This window comes from Lycorma delicatula, chromosome 8 (assembly GCF_047948215.1).
Source record: "Lycorma delicatula isolate Av1 chromosome 8, ASM4794821v1, whole genome shotgun sequence".
NCBI classification, from domain to species: domain Eukaryota; kingdom Metazoa; phylum Arthropoda; class Insecta; order Hemiptera; family Fulgoridae; genus Lycorma; species Lycorma delicatula.
In genome coordinates this window covers 82,870,551-82,894,010 of record NC_134462.1, presented here as the reverse complement: position 1 = coordinate 82,894,010, position 23,460 = coordinate 82,870,551, and the positions used below count along the sequence as shown (strand labels likewise).

General features: G+C 27.5%; 1 protein-coding gene across 1 annotated transcript in view; it reads right to left on the bottom strand.

The window, feature by feature from the left end:
• Positions 1-23,460, bottom strand: part of mirr (iroquois-class homeodomain protein mirror) — a 227,285-nt gene that overhangs the window by 107,274 nt on the left and 96,551 nt on the right. The window contains exon 3 of the mRNA XM_075372815.1: positions 17,454-17,557. Coding sequence (XP_075228930.1) covers positions 17,454-17,557 — 104 coding nt within the window. The remainder of the gene's footprint in view (positions 1-17,453; positions 17,558-23,460) is intronic.

Sequence of the window (23,460 nt, the reverse complement as noted above, 5' to 3'; positions counted from 1 at the left end):
ACTCTCGCTTTTTGCTCCGTCTTCCTCTGTTAAATATGTTTTATAATTTTTTTTATTTCGTAAAATAATATTTTATCACTTTATATAAATGTAGATGAACACAGATATTTTTAAGATAACGTAGTATATTTATAGTAATGTAATATAGTTTTTAGATAAACAAATCTTAACAAAAAGTAAAGGACTTATATTTTAGTAGAACTTATGTTTTAGCTGAGCAAAAGCCAAAGAAAAATAAAAGAATAAAATCGTATGTTATACTAAAATAAATATTATAACATAAATTTTAAAACGTGCATGCTTGAATGAAATGAAGATGGTTTAAAAGGAAGGATTTACAACTAAAGTTACTGAAAGGTAACCTGTGCTCATGTTGTGTGCTTTGTTGTTGTCAGGCAGTAAGTAAGTTGAATTTAAATTTGTTGCCTGTAACATTGTAACTAATTAGTTGTGCCAAGTTTATGTTGTAATTAATATGGTCGTGGTCAATAATAAATAGAATCACCGGTGTACGCTCGGTTGTTGTATTTTGTATTTAAGATATAAGCTTAGGAGAACAGTAGCGGGAGATACACGACAATACATGCTCCCGAATGAAAGCTTGTCTCGGCTAGAAATATGTTAGTATGATGAGGCACGCGATGCAAGCTGAGCCACACCATGTACATGAGTTATCTTTTTTCTTAGTTCTTTTTTGGTCGGATCAAACGAGCTTGCTAGTTTCTTGACACGAAACAGAAGCGATATTCTCCCCCCCCCCTCTATTTTATTCACAAAGAAACTTAAGTTTTTCGTTTATTTTACTAAAGTTTTCATGTTTTCTTAACATTAATAATCACAAAAAATGACAAAACGTTTAAATTAATTTAATATTAAAATTTTTACAGTAAATCATAAAAGTTTCTTATTTTGTTTTAGTCTCAAATATTAAAATCTTCGTGAACCATCATGGATTTAATTAATGAATCATCAGTTGAATTAAGTCTTTTACAATCTGAATTATTTTATCAGTATCTCAACAACAGATGATATTTGATTTTAATTAAATTGGATTCAAAGAGAAGTGAGAGCTGGCCAGTAGTACCTTTAATAAGTCTCATACAAGTATAAATCAAAAGATAACTAATATTTTTAAAATTATAGTCCTTGTACGAAGTAAAGGAAGTATTGAGATCGCGAAAAATTTCAGATTTCAACGGAAATATCCATTTTGACCATCCCTGAATCCATTTTGACTAGTTTCGGCGTGACGTCTGTACGTATATATATACGTATGTATATATCTCGCATAACTCAAAAACGATTAGTTGCAGGATGTTGAAATTTTGGATTTAGGTCTGTTGTAACATCTAGTTGTGCACTTCTCCTTTGAAATGCAATCGGCCGAACAAAAAGTGTTCAAAAAAGCTAGATTTTGCACTTTTTCTTAACTGTAGTAATAAGCTCTCACTCAGAGCTTTTCAATGATATATCATAAGTGGTACTTACTTTCATTAATTCCAGAGTTATAGCCAAAGAAAATTAATTATTGAATATATGGGTCAAGGGGAAGGCACATCGGTTCGAATCAGACCTATCTCCTTTTTGTTTTTAACTTTATATTTAATTTAAATGTATTGATTTATTAATAATTATTAACCTCTGATTGTACAAAAGTTTTACAATAATATTCAATAATAACAATAAAAAAAAATTGATATATATATATATATATGAAAAAATTTCAGTAGTTATTAATGAAATAAAAGTTTATGTACTTTTCATTTAAAAAAAAACATGTATATGTAATTTAATAGGCGTACAAGGAAGTCATGTGGTTCCCACATCAGATGTTTTTCTTTAAACTAATTAATAGATTAATAGATAGGTAACTAATACCTATAATCAAATGAGCTGGTACAATCACCAACTTCCAGCATGGATTCCGAATTAAAACAAACAAATTTTTATAAATGCATTAATATAAACATTGGTTTCGTTTGTTAGATCTGGTTCTAGAACTTAATGCCGTACTAAATTTATAGAACTGAATTAGAAAATAGGTAAGCAATATGACCTTTTAAGAGTAAAATATGAAAAGAGATTAACTCGGATTCAGAAAATAATGGGATAAAATTGATCTAGCTTGTTTCCTAATACATGTTTAGAAGTAATACAGGAATTAAAAGAAATGTTTGAGAATGGAATAATTTTTCTAAGAAAAAAATAAAAAAGAGGTAACATTTGTTGATTTTTTTGTTATTTTGATGGAAATAATAAATGAGTAAGAAGCAATGCTTATTCATTTCTATATTAAAGATTCTGACCCACATTTTCTTCTATTCGTTTTTAAAGATTTCATTTCTAATTTTATCAATACATTTAATACATTGGATTTGTTACTAGGAGAGAAATTCAGTTTGAAAATAAATAAAAGTAAAACATGCAATGAAATGTGTCACAAAGGAGAATAAATCACAATATATATAAGTGTTTGGAGAATTTTTATGTTTAAATAATAAAATTACAAAGGATATTTAAAGTAATGCAAACATCAATAATTTAAAAAAAAGAAAAAAATATCAGAAGTTACTAATGAAATAAAATTTGATGTAGTTTTCATTTTTTTAAAAATGTGTATATGTAATTTAATAGAAGTAAAGGAAGTCATGTGGTGTCCACGTCAGATTTTTTTACACATTATAGAAACAATATTTTTGCCCATAACTTGATATAATTGGATGAGATACAACACTAGCGATATTTGATGAATTATCTTTTGAAAAGATAAGAAACCTAACTAAGGCTCAGAAATATGAAAAATCTATTTGGTAAAATCAATTTTATCAGTGGTGCCTTTTGGTTTACATATCTGTTTATTAAGTTAGTGGTTTTTATAAGACCGAATTATTTTAAGATATAATAAGCTTGAATTGAAAATCGATCAAGGTTAATTTATATGTTAGTTATAATACGAGTACAATAAGTTATTACCTAACTATTGTGATGAAATAGAAAAGTTGAAAATTTAAAAAAAAAATTAATATTTAATTTTAATTATTTCTTCATGCAAATTAATAGTAAGTTTATTAATTTCCAAGTTACATTGGAAATTTTGTAGAAAGCAGGATTTTTTTTACAAAATAATTTGGGTGGTATAATCACCCAACTTTTTTAATTCCTTATTAAGTATTCGGGAAGTAGTAACGTGTAATTTAATTAAACAAGATTTTTAGAAACATCTTAACATAATACCTGGGAAACTTCAGAATGGAAGTTAGAAGAGAGGTAATGACCACTTTAGATACTGAAAGCAAAACTAGTTAACCTCTAAACTTTTAGCGCGTTAAAAAATAGCTAAATTAAAAAAAATCTGCAAAAAAGGTAAAATTTACTTTTTAAAGTAAAGAAAGTATGCAAATAATTTTCATAGATCATTGTTGATATTTCTTTTTACAATTTTTTATATTTACTAAAATTATAATTATAATATTTTTCCGTATATTATCATGTATTATATTTTTATGCTGTAAAGTCTTTATGATTAATTGAAAATTTTGTGTATATTGTACATTTTACATTAAAATATTAACTTTGATTTACCACGGAATCAAGAAATTATATATATATATATATATAAAAGATTTTTTCTTAGACTGTACTATAAATTTTACATATTAGAATCAATTCTCAAATCAACATCTGCATGTCGAGTGTAAAGAAATATATACGTTTATATGTTATGCTATCAACACATTACCATTGAGTGAATGTTAACTGGCTAATAATTTCTCCGATTAATAGCTGGGTAGGAAAGCCGAATGCTTGTTTTTACCGATTCGAACACAACCAACTACCAACCTGTTTCGAAGACAAACTAGTCATTCACTGGCTAGACGCCAGTTTATACAAGCGTAATGTTATATACATATATATATATATATATTTATACATAATGCACGAACATTTTTTTTGCTACCTGACATTAGATCGTTATATAAGTTTTACTTCAGCAATAATATTACTGGGATTTTCTACAAGTTTTTTTTTTTTTTTTTTTTTTTTTTTTTTTTTTTTTTTTTTTATTTACTTAAGCTATAAATTAATTAAAAATGAAATGTTTACTGCATATTACCTATTTTAAATAATTTATTTTTTATATTTATTACATTTCGTATTTTATCGTAAATTAAAATTTAAAATTGATCTTAACATAAATTGAAATAAGCAATTTTTACTTCAGATTTCTTTATATAAGTTTATTTTTTTTAAATGCAGTGCTATAATAATTATAACTTTTCATGACCGAAATTTAATAATATAGCTTTCTCGTGTTGTCCTTTTTGTATCTCTTTAGTTTTTTGTTTAGATCATCCACTACAAATAATTTTATATGGATTTAATAAAAGTACTGAGATACTACACAATGTTCAAAAGGTAACGGGAAAATGAGTAAATTACAATAGTTATTGAAAGTGGTCTCCATTATGCAATTCACATAATTGAATTCGACGTTGCATGCTCTTAAACACATGTTGTAACGTTTATTGAGGAATTGCAGATCGTTCAATTTCGCTCTTTAATTCGGGAACGGTATGAGGGTGAGTTTTGTAAGCAGCAACATTAAGGTATCTTCACAAGAAAAAGTCAGGAGGGAATACATCTGGAGACCGAGGGAGACACAACCCCTTAGAAATCACTTATCCATGAATGATTGTTCCAAGAAAGTGATAGTGTTGTTGGCTATATGAGCGGTAGTACTGAACTGATTAAACCACGTGTACTCTTCTCGGTCTGGAGATATAGTGTTTTCAAATTGTTGCACCATCTGTATGTTACGCTCACTGTTCGCTGTGCCATGAAAAAATATCACGAACATTCGCCTACGTGAAATTTCACACTATACATCACTTTTTTATCCGTGCAGCTGATATGGATTTTCCGTACACCAAATGCGTTAATTCTGTACGTACATTCACGTATCCATCAAGGGTTAACCATGCCTCATCAAGCAGAAACCAATCATTGAAGTGTTCCTTATTTGGCGTAATAAATGACAAAAAGATACATTCTTTCCAGTGTCTGCAGGTAAAAACTCGTGAACAATACGAATTCTGTCCGAATTCATTTGCGAGATGCCTTGTGAATACCGACGGAGAGACGAGACTGGCTAGGTAGGCGTCACACTGACTTCTTGGGACTGACCCACCGGGTTGGTCTAGTGGTGAAGGTGTCTTCCCAAATCAGCTGATTTGGAAGTCGAGAGTTCAAGTCCTAGTAAAGTGAGTTATTTTTATACGGATTTGAGTACTATATCGTGGATACCGATGTTCTTTGGTGGTTGGGTTTCAATTAACCACCCATAAAAAAAATGGTTGACCTGAGACTGTGCAAGACTACACTTCATTTACACTTACATATATCATCCTCATTCATCCTCTGAAGTAATAACTGAACGGTAAGATTAATTATATTCAGATTAGGATAATTTTAACACTCATCTATGTATTATCTTTGGCACTCGATGTTTTATGTTGCTCTATGTATTCTAGAGAATGGAACTTTATATATCTACGAGTATTTTTAAAATTATTATTGGAATAAATTTGAATTGTACGTTCTATTTTTCCAAATCTTGATAAATTTCTTTTATTGGTTTTAATTTTTAAATCGCGTCTACCAGTTTTGAACCGTATAAGGCCGCTTGTAGAATTACAGTCTTATATAAAATGTTTTCGTTTCTCGAAAACATTTTTTTGTTACAGATCTGTGCTATCGCACGATATGCAAGTTCCATTCTAGACACCCTTATTTTCATCTCGTCTTTTTGTATAAAATGATTTTTTAAACTTATTACAAAAAAAAAATACAACTATATAAGTATTTGAAGTTTCATTAAATTCCTCTTTTATGTTAGAAAAAAAAATATTTATAGTAATTTCCATGTGATTGCATATGACGTTACCTAAATATAAAGCAACTTATGAAGAAAAATTTGACTTGTTACATTCAATAGATAATAACCTACTCCTAATTAAATGTTGGTAAGACAATCGATATCTTAAGTTCAAAACTATTTTTTTGTTTAAAATTTTATAAAGGAAAATATTTTTCAATAACAGTGTTTGTTTTTTTTTTTTAATTATTTAATTGCGTTTTATAAAAATTGTGTAATAGATGAATAAAAGTTTTGTTCTAATTAAAGATTGCAAACAAATCATTATTTACCCAATTTTTTTTTTTTTTTTAATTCAATATCGATAAGTTACATTATATTCTGTTTTTTTTAACCTGTATACAAAAAAAAAGTATGTACCTTTTATTGGTAGGTGATAATATATCCATTAATGAAAAAAGATAATGTACGAATACGGTATTTCAAACCGTTTCGCAATACTTTTAGTTATGTCTTCTTAGATTAGTGTAATACTATTAACAGTTAAAAATAACTTTTGTTTCAATAAAATTCAGATATCTTAAATATCAATGAGCATCAGATTGTTATTCATAAAATTGTTAATGTAATTAACCGGATACAAGTTTATAATAAATATGCTACATTGTAATAATGTAAGGCAAACTAATTTTATTTCCTCATAAATAATATATTTTGAAAATCTTGGCGGAGTCAAACTTTAATTATAAAAAAAGTTATGTGGTATATCATATACATTCATTTATTTTTTTTTTTTTTATTTTATTTTTGTTTAACCTGGTTTGGTCTCATTTTTAATCCTGTTTAATTCTGCAATAATCTATTAACCTAAAAATGGTTTATTATACTCTGCCTTTTTAATAATTAATCGTTTCATCTATTAATATTTTTGTATTCTATTGAGTATTTACCATTTACAAAACCCTTTCGTAAAGAATTAACTAATAGTTGAGTACTTAATTTTACAAGACTTTTTAGTTCTAGAATTTATCTTAGAACTTAAATTACATAAATACAGACTTAGGTTTTTTATATCATTATTTCTTTCGTTTGTTATTTATAAAAGTGTTATGTGATTACAATATAATATATAGTTCTGAATATATTCTTTGAATATGCAGAAAAGCTGGTATTTTTCCATTATGTTTAGATTATAAACTAAAATTTACTTTAATTAGAATTTTAATTTAAAAAAAAAATTAATAATAATTTAAATATAGTCAGCCATTTATGTGCAAAATATATGAACTATTTTTTTATTTTCTATTTATCAAGAGTTAAATAAATAAAGCCAATAGAATTTATTTAGTATTGATTATTTTTAAATGTCTCTCTAGAAAAATGAGTGAATCACTACAAGTGAATCTGGTTAACAAAGAAATTATTGTAATTCATTCTAAACACATATACTACTAGTTTGGAAAATAAATCTTGACTCATTGTTTTTTTTTTTGTTTTTCTTTAGAACAGAATAATTAATATTTAATGATATTCTACATACATAAAGTATTAAATTTGATTGATACTTCTTAATCGATTTTAAACATTATAACTATTATAAACCATTACAAACATTACAACGTAATGATTGTAATTAACCTTACATGAGACAACGTGACAATATGAATTGTAATTAACGTGACATGAATCAAGCAAGAATCACAAAAAGAAAAAACAAAAAAATATATCAGCCATCCTCAATAATAACAAGAATTCCATGCCAAGTCTATTTAAGAAATTTAAATTTTCTTTTAAAATTTTTACTACGTTGAATTTACTCTGATATATTATGATGGCAAGCTTACTGTAATCTAGGTAATACAGAGCTTTACAAATATCATCAAAAGGATTGATTATATAGTGAACATTTGAAACATTTCTGATTTGGTGTCACGTACTTTGCACTTTTTGTATTCGTTACAACCATCGAAAAACTGGGGTTAATAGTAAATAGCAACAAGTTAATGTACCCTTTTCAATTATTAAACAATGTTTTAATGCACCCTTCTTCAAACAGATAGGGGAATAACGTAGTTAAATGATAATATAATATAAATGTTAAACTTATTATAATTTATAGTTATTTTTAATTAATATTTCTTTTATTAACAAAATGATAATGTTACTTCATAAAAGAATATATTTATAGATAAATGAAATGTTAAATTTTGTATAGATTGCAGTAGTAAATTTTAATCTTTTTGTGAAATCTTTAATAAATAATATGTTTTTATTTTTTCGTTACAAAAAATACCTTTTGATTTTTTTTTTTATAGAAAGAAATTTAAAAAAATTTTATTGCTTGTTTAACCTCAATTTTATGTTGTTTAACGCAATTTTATGTTATTTAAAAGCAAATTATCACAACTAATGGTGTTCTGACAGTAAAATAAATCATCATATTGTGGTATTTTTTATTACATGAAAAATTACAAGTTGTTTACTTCACTGAATTGAAATTTTAGTTCTATCTTACACTTTGACTGAAATATTTTTTTAACAGTCTATTTTTATGGAATTTTTATTATAGTCTATTATGGAATTTATACATTTCAAAATTAAATCATAAATTATTTATATTTTATAATTAACAGATTTAAAAAAAATATAAGGTGAATAAATATACTATTTTCCTTATATTTTCTTTTTAAGGAATTTGAAATATTTATAACAACGAGTGAAGGAAAATTCCGGATTGATAACTAAACAAAAAGGATATGATATTTACCCGTTGTTGTAATCAGAAGAATAATATTTTTAATCGGTTTCAATAAAAGAAACAATTTCGTAATTTCACCTCTTTTTTAGAAATATTTTTTCCAGTTTACAAAACGGAGTAATTGCAATGATTCTTTTAATTTCCCGTCTGTATGAGTTACGATATCTAGCTAAAAAAAATACTAAATAACAGTTAAGTATGCTAATCGAATAAAATTTTGCATACAGAGTCTATACGAAGTTGATATTTCACGATCCCCTAACTAAAAACACGAGAAGAAGGATCTATATAAATTGGCCTGATTTTTCTTGATATCTCCAGAGTGAATGGACAGAGATGGATAAAATTCTTCAAGATTATTGTTAAATATAAGAAGTAGATAGCATTTAATTGTTGTATAAAGGATTAAGGGGGCAGGATTATATGGCCATTGTGAGTTTCATACCTCAAAATTTTACTCAAAGAATATGTCAATTATTTCACTTAATTTATTGTCCGTTAAGCAGCTAAGGTAAGTTCTAATGGAATTTAATTTTATTCAAATCTCCATAAAGGAGTGGGAGTAAGAAACTCTTCCTTCATTTTCACATTTCTGGATTTAATTAGGTATGTTCTTGTGAAAGACATTTTTGTATTAATAATATGATTTTATTATATTATTTTGTCACTTTGGTTATGCATTTGTCCAATTTCATTCAGAGCTGACAGATAATAAGCCTAATTTTTGGGACTTTTATCGGTCAGGTGTGTAAGGAGGTGCAGTCATCATGAATTCTGTACCTTAAAATTTTACTTAAAGAGTAATTTAATTTTTTAATTTGCATACATGTTTGAATTTTCCACTTAATTTTCATTTTAAGTAACAATCTGTTGGAAACGAAACCCTCACTAAACAGGATTGCACAACTTTCAACTCTTTGCTGACGTTTTTTACTTTGTATTGGAAGTAGATTCGATGATTTAGTTGTAATGTTTAGTAAAATATGAATGCGATAGGGACAGATCAATCAAAGAATGTATCTTGTTTTGCAAATGCAGCCACCTGGTCATGCAACAGGACAATATCTTTTTGATGTTTATTATGAAGCTACTAAAAACTATAACATAAACTGGGCAAAGTTTATGACAGTATATAGTGATGGTGCAAAGGCAATAACAAGAATAACAGTGGATTTCTGAAAAAAAAATAAAAGATCGTCTTATAACAAGCGCGAAATTGACGCACTGCTTCCTTCACAGACATGCTACAAAAATATATCACAAAATCTCCAACAAATTCTTCGTAAAGCTGTAAAAAAGGTTGATTATATTAAAAGGCGACCATCACAGAATTTTGTTTGTTAAACTAAAAGATAAAATGGGCGAACAGAAATAAATCTCTTCTTTTCCATACAGAAATCGGTGGTTATCGCAGGGAAAAGTGTTAACCCGGTTATTGGAATTGCGCGATGAATTAATAATATTTTTTCAGGAAAAACAAACGTCAATCTCCGTGTTTTTACAGAATAATTTGTATATATTGCTGTTGGTTTACTTAGCTGATGTAGTTTCGCATTTCAACGACCTGAATGTGAATTTACAAGAACAAATATTCTATTCATAATAGACAATATTCACGCTTTCCTTAAGAAGCTTGATATACGAATTATTTGCCTTCAAAGTAAACGTTTTAGTATGTTTCCACTTAACTTCCGATCATATTGAGAAAGATTTGGATGAAGAAGTTATTATTATTCACCACAGTTTGGATAGGATAAAAATGCTAATTTGGATTAACTAAAAATTCAGTTGGAGGAGTATTTCCCGGAAGATAAAAATAATTTCTCGAAGAGATGGATACTAAATCCATTTAGTGAAAACGTTGTTGCAGTTGTTAAATTACCAGTTGAGATTCACGACCAGCTCATCGAAATATCTACCGATAAAACGATACAACTACAATTCACATCTGAAGATTTAGAAATGTACGATTTAGAAAACGTCTTTTTGTCTATGGTTGCACTAAAAACTAAGTATAGGAATCGTCTTTTACCACTTGATAAACAATTTATTTTTGTGTGTTTTTAACATAGAACCACGTACGGAGAATCTTTTAAATGAAAAACAAGTGTAACCATCTGATTAATTTATTTTCTTTACATTGTACAAGTGTAAATAAAATATTTGTAATTGATTCTTTTTATCATAAAATAATTTCATTATTGTTTACTTTTAAAGTTGTCAGCTAATTTCGCGACCCTGTTTTCCTATCACCCCCAGGTTAAGAAAGGCTGCTTTAGATTTAGAGATGCCAAGAAGGTAATACATAACAACAAAAATTTGTTATTGATAATTTAACCATAGCTCTTAATTTAAAAAAACTTATTTTTCGTGTCAAAATTAAGTAATAAGTTGATGAAAAACCATTATTATATAAATAAAAGAGCGAGTTTTTTTTAAGTTAGCATTGTTAATTTTTAAAAACGTTTTCTGTTTATATAACAAAAGACTAAATATTGTTATTCCTAGTCGCCATTTTTTTTAATTTTTTTTTATATATATATTTAAGAAATGTTATCGGAACAATGTAATATTTAACTTTGAATTTTCTTATCATAAATCCATAAATAATATAATTGTCATAGAGTTCATTTTTTTATGAACTTATCACTGCAGAACTTATCAATATAAATTATTTTTTTTAGTTCGGTTATATTCCACTTCAATCAGCGCCGCTAGTTACGTCGACGTAATGTCCTAGCAGGCTAATTGCATGTTTATGGTAATTAGAAACGATGCAAAAGACTAGTTAAATAAATATACTCTTTATAATTGTATCTATATTGATATTCTAATCAAAATGTTAAAAAAAATAACGTAACTTGTATCACATTTTCCTGTTTAAAATTATTCTGCTTATCTTTCTTATTATCCTATACTATTTTCTACAATGAATCTTCATAAGCCTAATATAACGACGTAAAAAACAAATTGTAATATATAATCTATTATAACTGTGTTATTTTTTTCCCAGTTTGTTTATTAATAATTAATAAGAAGAAAAAAAATACTAATGAATGCTCTTTCTATTACTTTTTAATCTAACAAGGTTTTTATTACACTAAACTCATGATTTAGTATACGCATGTCTTCGATTTGAGACGGCTGCGATTCCCATATTAAAAATATTTTTCAATTTTAAAATAACATTCTTTTTTTTAAATTTGTTACATTTACAAATTAAAAATATTTACTAAAATAATATTATAAATTTACAATATTTTCATTTATGTATGTGTCACAAATCCGGGGGAGTAATTTAAAGTATATTTTACCGAATTTTCAAAAAAGAGATTGAGGGGATGAAAATAAATCTTTTTACGTTTTGAGGTAGGCGAAGTATAAAAATATTATTCAGTTAAAATGTAATTTCCTTTTATATATATATATGAAAATTTAATGAGGATTGTTCGAGTCATTCTTGAGTTACGCTCAATTTAAGGTGGAAAAATGTGAGGTTATATTGGCTGTGTAGTGATGTATTTTTCATATGCAATATGTGCTTGTGCAGTGAGTCACAGTAGTGAGCGAGTTGAAAATTGTTGCTTGTGTATAGGGTCTACTAGTTAAACAATCATATTTAATGCATTATACTCTGAAAATCAATGCTTTTCTGGTTGTAAAGTATGAGGGCGTCGGAAACGAAAAGACGGGCTCCTTGCGCAGACTTTTTTTAATACTATATAAATTATTAAATCTTTTCTGAATTTATTGGTAAATAATTTTGAATCCTTTAACATTTTCTAAAATAAAACATTTGAGCCTAAATAATAATGTAAAAAGATAATTTATTCTTAATTGAATTCTATTAAAAATATAATAATTTTCCGTGAAAAAATAAATTGTAAAAATACTGCATTTATATTTTATATAAAAGTACGTTAAAATAGTTAATGATCAATGATTTTGTTGTCATGAAATAGTGTACGTATAGCAGTTGTCGTAGAGTATGTATACGATGAAAGGGGGTGCAGTAGTGGGGTTTTTGGGTGGAGGTATAATAAGGGGGTAAATGAGGGGAGATGTTTTAGCAGAAATTGCGTGTAGTAGAAGGGAGGTAAGTGCTAATGTAGATATCGGATGTATAATTGGTTAAATGTACTCCGGAGTTTACCCACTATTAGACGTAGGGCGCCGGTAATGCACCCTGAGGGATGTACATAATGCACAGGGATAACAGTGTCCCGTAATGGAGGAGCTCCCCCGGGATACAGGCCTTGAAAGGGACCTCACCGCATCTACCCCCTCCTACCTCAACCTCATTCTACTCTTCAAACCTCCTCCTGTTCTCTCCTAACACCCTCTTTGTTACTTCTCTATCCTTTACCTCTCAAAGGATTACAATTAATTTCACACCGTGCAGACGATGCTGCCACCTTATGCTCTGCTCTTTCTTTATACCCACGCAGCTACTCTGTTCTGCTGTCACTGGTTGTTGTTGTTATGTCAAATAACACATAACGTTTGTTGTCATTTTCATAAGTAAAAGTTAATATACTCATTTCATATGTCATCTTTTTTTTATTAATATAATTTAATATATAACTTTTTTAAAAGTTAGTGTTGGTGTTTTTTATATGTAAGATGTAATTTATATTTTATAAATTTACATGTGTTTAATTAATTTGCTTTTTACTTCTAGAATATTTGTTAAACAGAAACAGTTTTCTGTATTTGTAACTTTTAATATAGGTGTAACATTCAATTCGATTTATTGTTTGAAGATGATGTCGAGATATGCAGTTTTATAGCTAAGTGCCCGACCAAATTTAAATGATTCTTAACACATTATCAATACAATATTGACAATATTTTTAGTAATTTTAAATATCTCTTTTTTATATTGTGTATATATATATATATATATATATATATATATATATATATATATATATATATAATATGCACACACACACACACAACGTTTTAAAATTCTTTTACCTTCATTTTTCTCAGGTTTTTGCGAAGTAATCACCTGCATTTTACTAAACTAATTAATATAAAAACTAAAATAATTTAATGTACTAATGTAAAATGTAATATAAAATAATTGAACTAAATAATGTAATGTGTTGAATACTAATTGAATTAAGCTTATTTAATTCATAACGATTTATATCCAACTTTGCTAAAATTGAATTTTCATACCTGTTAATGCCGGTTCAAACCACCGAGACATAATTTAATATAATAAATATTTTCGTCTGATTTTATTGGAAAATATTTCCTAATTGTTTACGGTAATTTAAGAGGGAAGGCTTTTTTATTAAAGTTGGGTAATCTAACATCTCCCTTAACATTAATAATAAGATTAGAAAACGGAATTTTTTTATGATTTATATTAGCATAATCATTCGTAACGTCCAATTTTAATGAACGTATAATTTTTGAAATTTAAATTATTTTAATATTTGTAATCTTATTTATTAATTTAGTTATATTTATCTTGAGTTTTGTTCAACAAAATGAATTCAACAGCGGCATATAAAGAAATGGTAAAAATAAAAGTTTACCGCTGAAGTTACCATTGTCCAAACTTTTAATTATTATCAAGTGATGTGCTATGTTAAATATAAACGTTAAAATCGAAATAATTAAACAGTAATGTTTTACATATTATAACAGTTTGTATTTTTGATTAAAAGTCATCCATTTTAAACAAACAAAAAAAAACAATTTAGATATATATAATATTTTTTCAATACCTTATCAAATTGCAAAAGGTTAAAATAAAAATATTATATTATAAATACATAATATTATATTATAAAAATATTAGCTTAAATAATAACTTAACGGTTTTTAAAAAAAATTGATACACGTAGTTCTATAGATAAAAAAATTAAAAAAAAAAACGTTTTTTTTAAAATCTTTTAAAAATTTAACTTAACATAATTATAAATTATATTAATTCACCTAAAATTTCTTAAAAGTATTTTATTTTTTTATTTATTTGAAGAATAATGAAGAATAAAAGAAAATCCGACAACGTACCGCCACGTAACATTCACAATGAGAAGAAAATATTGCTCTGCAATTCGTTTAAACGGTATCAGAAAACCGTATGCCAGTAAGGAAAAGCATCTGGGCTTTTACCTTTAACGTCGTTTAACTTGGAAAGATCATGTAAGGGAGAAAATGAAGTTGCTCGACAATAACTTTAAAAAGATGTACTGGATATTGGATAAGGGATCTCAACTTTCTTTATCCAACAAGATTCTGCTTTACAAGGCTTTCTTGAAACCGATATGGATTTACAGAATTGAACTCTGAGGCACAACCAGAAACAACAATGTGGAGATAATTCAACGGTTCCAGAATAAAATACTACGGAAGATGACACAAGCACCGTGGTTCGCGAGAAATACTAAGATTCACGATTATATAGGCGTTCCATACGTTCGAGAAGTTGAACGCCTAGTTTCGAGATATGTGTCTAAGTTTGAGAAGCATTTTAATCATCTAGCTTTAAATTTACTTGACAACTGTGAGGGCGTTAGGAGGCTGAAAAGATTCCATGTGCTTGATCTGGTTGATGGGCCGTTAGGATGATCCGATTTGTTAGAGATACCACTACTTATAATTGTTTCTGTTTTATTTTCGGTTATTCAAATTTATGGATGCTTACGTTTATTTATCAAAGTTAATTTTTTATTTATTTTGTTATATTTACGTACCCGACTTGATTAATGGTTAGAAGATATCTAACTACATTCAGACACTATCAAATAATATCAAGTTATTTCATAGTTACTAGTATTTATCTTGTATTTATTCATATTAATTGTTTTTATACTCGTTGAAGATTATCATTGGATGATCCTACTTCAAGTTATAGTCTGTTATACGACTATTAGCTTCAATATGAAAGCTGATTGTAAATAAACGAATACACCAAAAAAAAATCTCTTTCGGCACGTCGGAAGGCGGAGGTAGATTTCACCGGTGCTAAGCAGGGGATAAAAAATATTTCCACCTTAAGGTAAAGAAAAACTTCAAATTTACTCAATACGACAATGGATACGTGTGAAAAGAGTTTCATATGTTTAGCATATGACAAGCCCCATCTTCTTACAATTCCAGCAAAATTTTGCTCATACCTTGCCGAAAGGTTTGGTCATATTAAATATTGCTTCAGCTAAAAGTTTTAGATAATGTTTAGAGGACTAACAACCACTTTTAATCGATTCGATACTGTGCCTATTAAGGGAGGTATGAATTTTTTTTTCTTTTCTAAACCCCATTTTTTCCACTCCCTTGGCCAATGGTTGGTGATATCAAAAAGCTTTACTTTAATAAATTTTAGGCCCTTTTCCAAAAAATAGTAGGAACTTTAAACGAATTCGATATTTTACTTAATAGGAAAGTTATAGCGATATTTTGTTTTTTCGAAAAAGCTCTCCCATTTTTAACCCCATAGTCCGAATTTGCCAACGAACTCGACCGAGATTTTGGGTCCTTATATTTTTTGTATCATTTTAAAAGTGACTGGCCGAAAATTACGGCAGTTATCGTGCCTACAAGAAAGTTAAATATATGTTAAAATTTTTGAACTGACGGTGGTTTTGGAGTCTGGGGATATGAAACGCGAAGATATGTTGAAATTTTCTGGAAGTTGAATTATGTTACCCATTACAAAAGATAGTTTTCTTATGAAATCTACCTAAAACTTTATTTATTATTTTTTTTTTTATTACCTTTCTTATTATTGAAAATTTTTTAATTTTATTTATGTAGCCTTCAATCTGATAATAAGAATCATGTAACGTTTTCCCCTTCTTATTCATTAATACTGTATTTATTGTTTATAAAAAATACCGACATAATTTTAATTAAAGGTCATTTGTGTTTTTATCTTTTCCGTAGTCTGATTTATTAATTTATTAAATTGTAATATTCAACTTATCTATTTCTATTATAAATTTATGATAATTTATTAATTTCAATATTAATAATATATGACTACTCTTTACGTAAAATATATCTGTAAACACCTACTTGTGCTATTTACTTTTGTTTAATGTGTTACTCGGTTACAACTTTAAAATATTTATTTTCGGTAATTTATTATTCTGTTACAAGATTTATTTTTTGTAACCTTTTTTCTGATAAAAAATTATTTAAGTAATATAACTAACACATTTCTTCACATGTGTTTTTTTTTTGTATGATGTTATATTTAATTACTTTTTTTTTCATTTTAAGATATATTGTGACAAATTATTATGTTAATTTCATTGGAAATAGTATTACAGTAGAATAAATTGTAAATATATGCACACGACATAATCATACGAATAAAAAGTCGCACATATACATATAAGTATAAAAGCCGAAAAAAAGTAATAAATAAATAAAAAGAACAATAGATCATAAGTTGATAGTATACCTTGATTTGGATGCATTGTCTGTGTGGAAGTGACACACCTGTATTTTTGGCTAACTGCCCACTCACACTCTTGCACGTTGTTGTAAAACATTGTCAGTGACTAACGTTTTAAACAGTTCATGTTATTTTTTTAACGATTAGTAATTTTATTAGGATGAAGAGACGTGAATTATTTTATTAACATTTTTTTTTTCTTCGTACCTTATTCAGTATTAGTTATAAAATATCCTTAACGTTTTTAAGAAAGTTAAGTTTTAAAAAGTCATAGATTAAATTATAATTTTAAAATAGTCGTGGTAGTTATTTGAATTAAAAATATAATTTAAGGAATTAGTAAAATATTTACATATAATAGAAATAAAAATTAATAAATAAAAAAATAATTAACTTACCCGTTGAATGGATAACCGGCAAACGCGGCATCATAAGGGTGATATACTGAAGGATACGGCCATGCAGCACCTCCTCCAAGGTTATCTTTTAATTCCAAACCCGCCTGAAACAGACAAAAAAAATTAAGTTTAAAAAATTAATGTATTATTATGATTACGTAGAGTATTTTAAGATAATAAACATTTCTAAATCAATGTAAATAAAAATATAAATGTTAAATGTTCATTTGTTCAAAATCTTAAATCTCTGAAAGTTCTTCACCGATTGCTTTGAAATTTTGACACAACGTTGCACTCGAATACGCGCGTATTTTCATATACCTACTATTTATACACCTAGGATGTCACACCTTTAACAGATAAAAACATGCTTTATTTTTAAAAACAGCACTATCTGGTGGAAGTAAAAGCAAAACACGCTATACTAAATATTCCATTTCAATGTTTCCGATACGTATATCCGCTACAGACTAAAAAACTACTGGACCGATTTACTTGCGGGGAAAAGGGGAGAAAGGGAAAAATCGAAAAAGGTAAAAGGGAAGAAGGGGAAATGGAAAAAAGGAGAAACGGGGAAAAGGAAAACGGGAAAATGAAATGGAAATAGAAAAGAGAAAAATAAAAGAGAAAAGGGAGAAAGAGGAAGGGGGAAAGGGAAATTGGGGAAGAGAAATAGGGTAAGGAAAGGGGTAAATGGAGAAAAGAGAATCGGGAAATAAAGGAAAGAGAATATAGTAAAAATGAAAAAGGTAAAAAGAAACGGTGAATGGGGAAATTAAAAGGGGAAAGGGGAAAGGGGAAGGGGGAAAGGAAAAGGGTGCGGGAGAAACGGTAAAGAGAAAGCAAGCATGTAAGCAAAAAGCAAGCATTACGGAACTACAAAATTTTTTGCAGTTCCGTAATGTTCATTTTTTTAATGTTTTATCAAACTTTCAATTGTGTTCATTTAATCTACATATATAAACTCAAATTTAGCAATAGCGAACCATTACCGGTTATCTGTTAGTAGTTAATAATTTCATTTATAAATTATAACTTCGAATTGTACGTATCTACGTACAATTCGAATATAATATTGTGTTTAAGTTATAAAATCCAAATTTTATTTTTTAATCTTTGTCTTCGTACATAGTCTAAATTAAGGAAATTAACATTATTTAAATTTCTATCCGTGCACAAAACACATTTTACAATTAATTTTATTAGTTAATATTTTTTTTGTAGTGTAAGCCTATTATTTACAGAATTATATTTGAGAATGATTTAGAAACTTCAATACAAATAGTCTAATATTAAATAAAATGCATTACAATGATTTTAGACTAATTTATGCACCTAGCATATTTATTACTCTTCAAGCCGGTCTAATCATGGGGCTCTACTCCCTAGATCATGACGCGTTCGTCATCCTCATGATTGTGAGAAACCGCCGAATTTATATTCTCTTTCAATCTTCAAGCGCTGAACTCTTTCCTCTTTGGTTTCTTGTTCTCGTGAGATCCGGTTACTCTTAACGGTACTAGATGGTCATCCTAAATTCGATCTCTTCTTAGAGAGCACAATGAAAAAGATTGAAAAATTACATGTAAGGAAAAAGAAGAAGAATTGATAATGAAAGGGAATATTATATACAAAAAAAGAAAAGGAAATGACGGAAAATGAGGTATACATACTTCAAGATGCTTGAAAAAAAAATTAAATTACAAAAGACAGAGTATCAGTAACTATGGTATTGTGAATATTAAATATTTTACAGATATTAATTAAAGAATAATGAATAGCCACTTCACTTCATTAAATCTCTGTTATCTTGGTGACAGAAATATAATGGGGAAAAAGGATTAATCTTTGTTTCTTTAATGAATAACTTTAATTCACAAGTTCACTCCCAAAGGACCTAGGGCCTGGATCCATAGCTTAAAACCTTTCCTAGTATAATAAAAATGTATCCCAAAAATCTGAAACCAATCGGTGGATTGGTTCTCGCGTGATGCTGTTGCAAACAAACAGATAAATTTTCGCATAAGACAACAGATAAATTTATACATAAGATGTGTATATACACAAAAAATAAAAATTAAATTATTATCCTAAATAACTAATACTTGTATAATGGTTTCATTATCCAAATAATAATACAACATTCCTTGCTTTTTTTTGGATACCTAGAATATCAGCTCTAAATTTCCCAGAATACTAAAGTGATACTGTTTGTATTAGCTTTGATATTATGTATTCCTTGATACATCAGCATTTTATGCGTTCAATACAGTAAAATAAATTGAACTGCTCTTATATTATTTAAATAACGTTATAAAAATTTTAATTATTATCAAAAACCTACTACGAAGTTTTGAATTAATTAAATTCATAATGTTTTAAGACATATTTAATCATTTGTAGCCTAATTTTTTTTTCGTTTAGGTTTAGAAATAATACATATATATAGAGTTGTCAGTCAGATGATAGTTCATCACCAGCTGCCTGACAGTTATCCTTCGATTATTTAGATGAAACTCTCAGAGCAGAGGCTATTTGTTACAAGACTATTCACTTTTCAAATCACGTTCTTGCCCGTCTTCTTTGAACTAACAGCCTTAACTCCTCCAACCAATACCCGGTCTTATATTCTTCCTCGAACTCCTCTCTCTCTCACTCTTTCTTTCTATCTTTCTACCTATTATATTATATTATTCGATTCGGCTTCTTTCTTCGTTTACCAGTATTATTATTATTATTATTATTATTATTCATCTTCACAAAACGTTACAATACTTCCTACCTTTAAAACGTCTTAATAATCAACAATGACAATAAATGTCTTATAATGTACGTCGTACGTTGTAGAATTAATTATAATGTGTAGTTATATAAGTTATCATTGGACTTTTTTTTTACCTTTATGTATATAGCCACAGTAAATTTAATCTATAAAAGTCTACGTAATTAACTATAATTATTATAACAATTTAGTATATTATTTATTTACTTGGAAGATTAATGTTATTACTTTTGAGAGAGTAGTTTCATCGATTTGACATATTTCAATAGTTATAGTCGAAAGATTAATAAAAGAATCCTGTTATTATTTTTTTCACGCTTAAATGATTATGATTTTATGAAATGATACAAATTTAAAGAATAGCACGACCTATTCTAATAATTTAATTTACGTTCACTTTAAATACATGTTGTAATATCGATATAATTTTAAAAAGAACAGCTCCTAAATATTTAACAAATGAGGTTATCCTTGACAAAAATATAGTTACGAAAAATATGAGGATTTTATTAAGAAGTAAAAAAAAAGAAGATATTAAGGATTTCAAATAAAGTCTTTAAAATCAAGTTTAGTTTTTATTCCAAAAAATAATGCAATTTTTATATGGATATTCTTTCTAAATTAACTTGTAAAAATCGATTAATAAATCATAGAATGTAACAATAATTCAGAGTATAAATTAAGATCTAATTTTTTTTTGTCTTCTGTCATTTGACTGGTTTGATGCAGCTCTCCAAGATTCCCTATTTAGTACTAGTCATTTCATTTCAGTATACCCTCTACATCCTACATCCCTAACAATTTGTTTTACATATTCGAAAACGTTGCCTGCCTGCACAGTTGTTTCCTTCTAATTGTCCCTGCGATATTAAAGCGACTATTCCAGGATGCCTTAATATGTGTCCTATAAGTCTTTCTCTTCTTTTAACTGCATTTTTCAAAATCAATTTGCCGCAACATCTCTTCATTTGTCACTTTATTCACCCACCTGATTTTAACATTCTTCTGTAGCACCACATTTCAGAAGCTTCTAATCTTTTCTTCTCGGGTACTCCGATCGTCCAAGTTTCGCTTCCATATAAACCTACGCTCCAAACATATACTTTCAAAAATCATTTCCTGACATTTAATTTAATTTTTGGTGTAAACAAATTATATTTCTGATGAAGGCTTGTTTCGCCTTGCTTTTCGGCATTTTTATATCGCTCCTGCTTCGTCCATCTTTAGTAATTCTACTTCCCAAATAATAAAATTCTTCTATAATTTTTCTCTTCCTATTTTTACATTCAGTGGTCCATCTTCGTTATTTCTACTGCATTTCATTACTTTCGTTTTGTTCTTGTTTATTTTCATGCGGTAGTTCTTGCGTATGGCTTCATCCATGCCGTTCATTGTTTCTTCTAAATCATTTTTACTCTCGGCTAGAATTACTATATCATCAGCAAATCATAGCATCTTTATCTTTTCACCTTGTACTGTTACTCCGGATCTAAATTGTTCTTTAACATCATTAACTGCTAGTTCTATGTAAAGATTAAAAAGTAACGGGGAAAGGGAACATCCTTGTCTGACTCCCTTTTTTATTAAGGCTTCTTTCTTATGTTCTTTAATTATTATTGTTGGTGTTTGATTCCTGTAAATGTTAGCAATTGTTCACTATCTCTGTTTTTGAACCCAACTTTTTTTAAAATTCTGAACATTTTATTCCAGTGTACGTTATCTAATGCCTTTTCTAGGCCTATAAATGCCAAGTATGTTGGTTTGTTTTTCTTTAATCTTCCTTCTACTATTATTCTGATAGCTAAGATCTAGCCTTGGAGACTAATCAATGAAATTTTTGATTTGATAAGCAGTTAACAAACCCAAAGCCACATGATTCAGAAAAATAGATAAAGATATGAAAAATGCTGGGTGCGTGCAAAATTCCTGTTTAAAAATGTCGGTGTTCTACATATATCAGCTATAATAAGGCTTGAAGTGATCTATAAAATGGCAAATTTTAGTAACCCGTAATGCTTTTGTTTAATGTTAACATTTATGTTTCGGTATAATATTTTGTATATATATTTTTTGTTTGTGTAGGGTTTCTAATATTAAGCATTGTCTCAACTTAGTAGGGAATACAAACATGTACCTATATCATTCTTAAATATTTTCTGTATTTATTATTTTTTATAATTTACTTTGAGCTGAATTTTCTTAAACTAGTTTCTAACTACATATACAACGGAAAAACGTTGCTTATTAAAAGATATATGTACACACACACACACACACACACACACATACGTATATATATATATATATATATATATATATATATATACTCACACACACACTGAGAGAGAGAGAGAGAGAGAGAATCTTCTCATTTCTTTCATTTAATTTTATCAATTTAAAATTTCATACTTTTTATTATATATACATTTCAATAACGTTCTAGCATTCTAAATTGGTTTTAATCAAATAATTAAAATTTTTAAAAGGAGTGTAAAAACACGAAGTTTTATATTATTCCCAAGTATAGGCAACATTCGACTGGATCAGCTGTTCACACCATTAACTTTTCCTTTCTTTGTCACACTCATATACACATACAAAAAAAAGAACTCTCAATGTTTCTTTTCCCTTGACATCCATGGGCACATTTATTAAAACCGGTTTAAAAGTAGACATTTAATGGAAAAAAACACACGCACACACTTATATATAGTAACCAGTTTGGTTTTAAAACGAATTGCAGCATAAAATTTTTAAATATATCTTGTATTGATGTGCAGAAAGTGAAATGCTATTATTTCTTTTTTAATATAGTATTATTTTTTCCTTCAATTTTATTGCTGATTGCAATATAAAACAAAATAGTTGTTTGAATAAGAATTTTTTAAGAAAATATTACATGTAAAATTTCATCAGTTAACAATTTAAATCTATGAAACTATGTTTTTTCCTTTCTTGAACTATTTTTTTTCTTATTCTTTGTAAAAAGATAAAATATATACTTTACTTATTATGTAACTTTTATTTAAAATTTTTTTTAAATATTTATTTGTGTTGAGCTATATATTTACTAAAGAATGTAAGTATTACTATTTTATACAAGGTTTACTAGTTGTTTTTTTTTTGTTTTTAATTATCTTATTTATTTAACTAGGTTTTATGGAAAATATATGTAATTACGTTAAAATTATAGTTACATTCCTTGATTAATGTTTCATAATATTT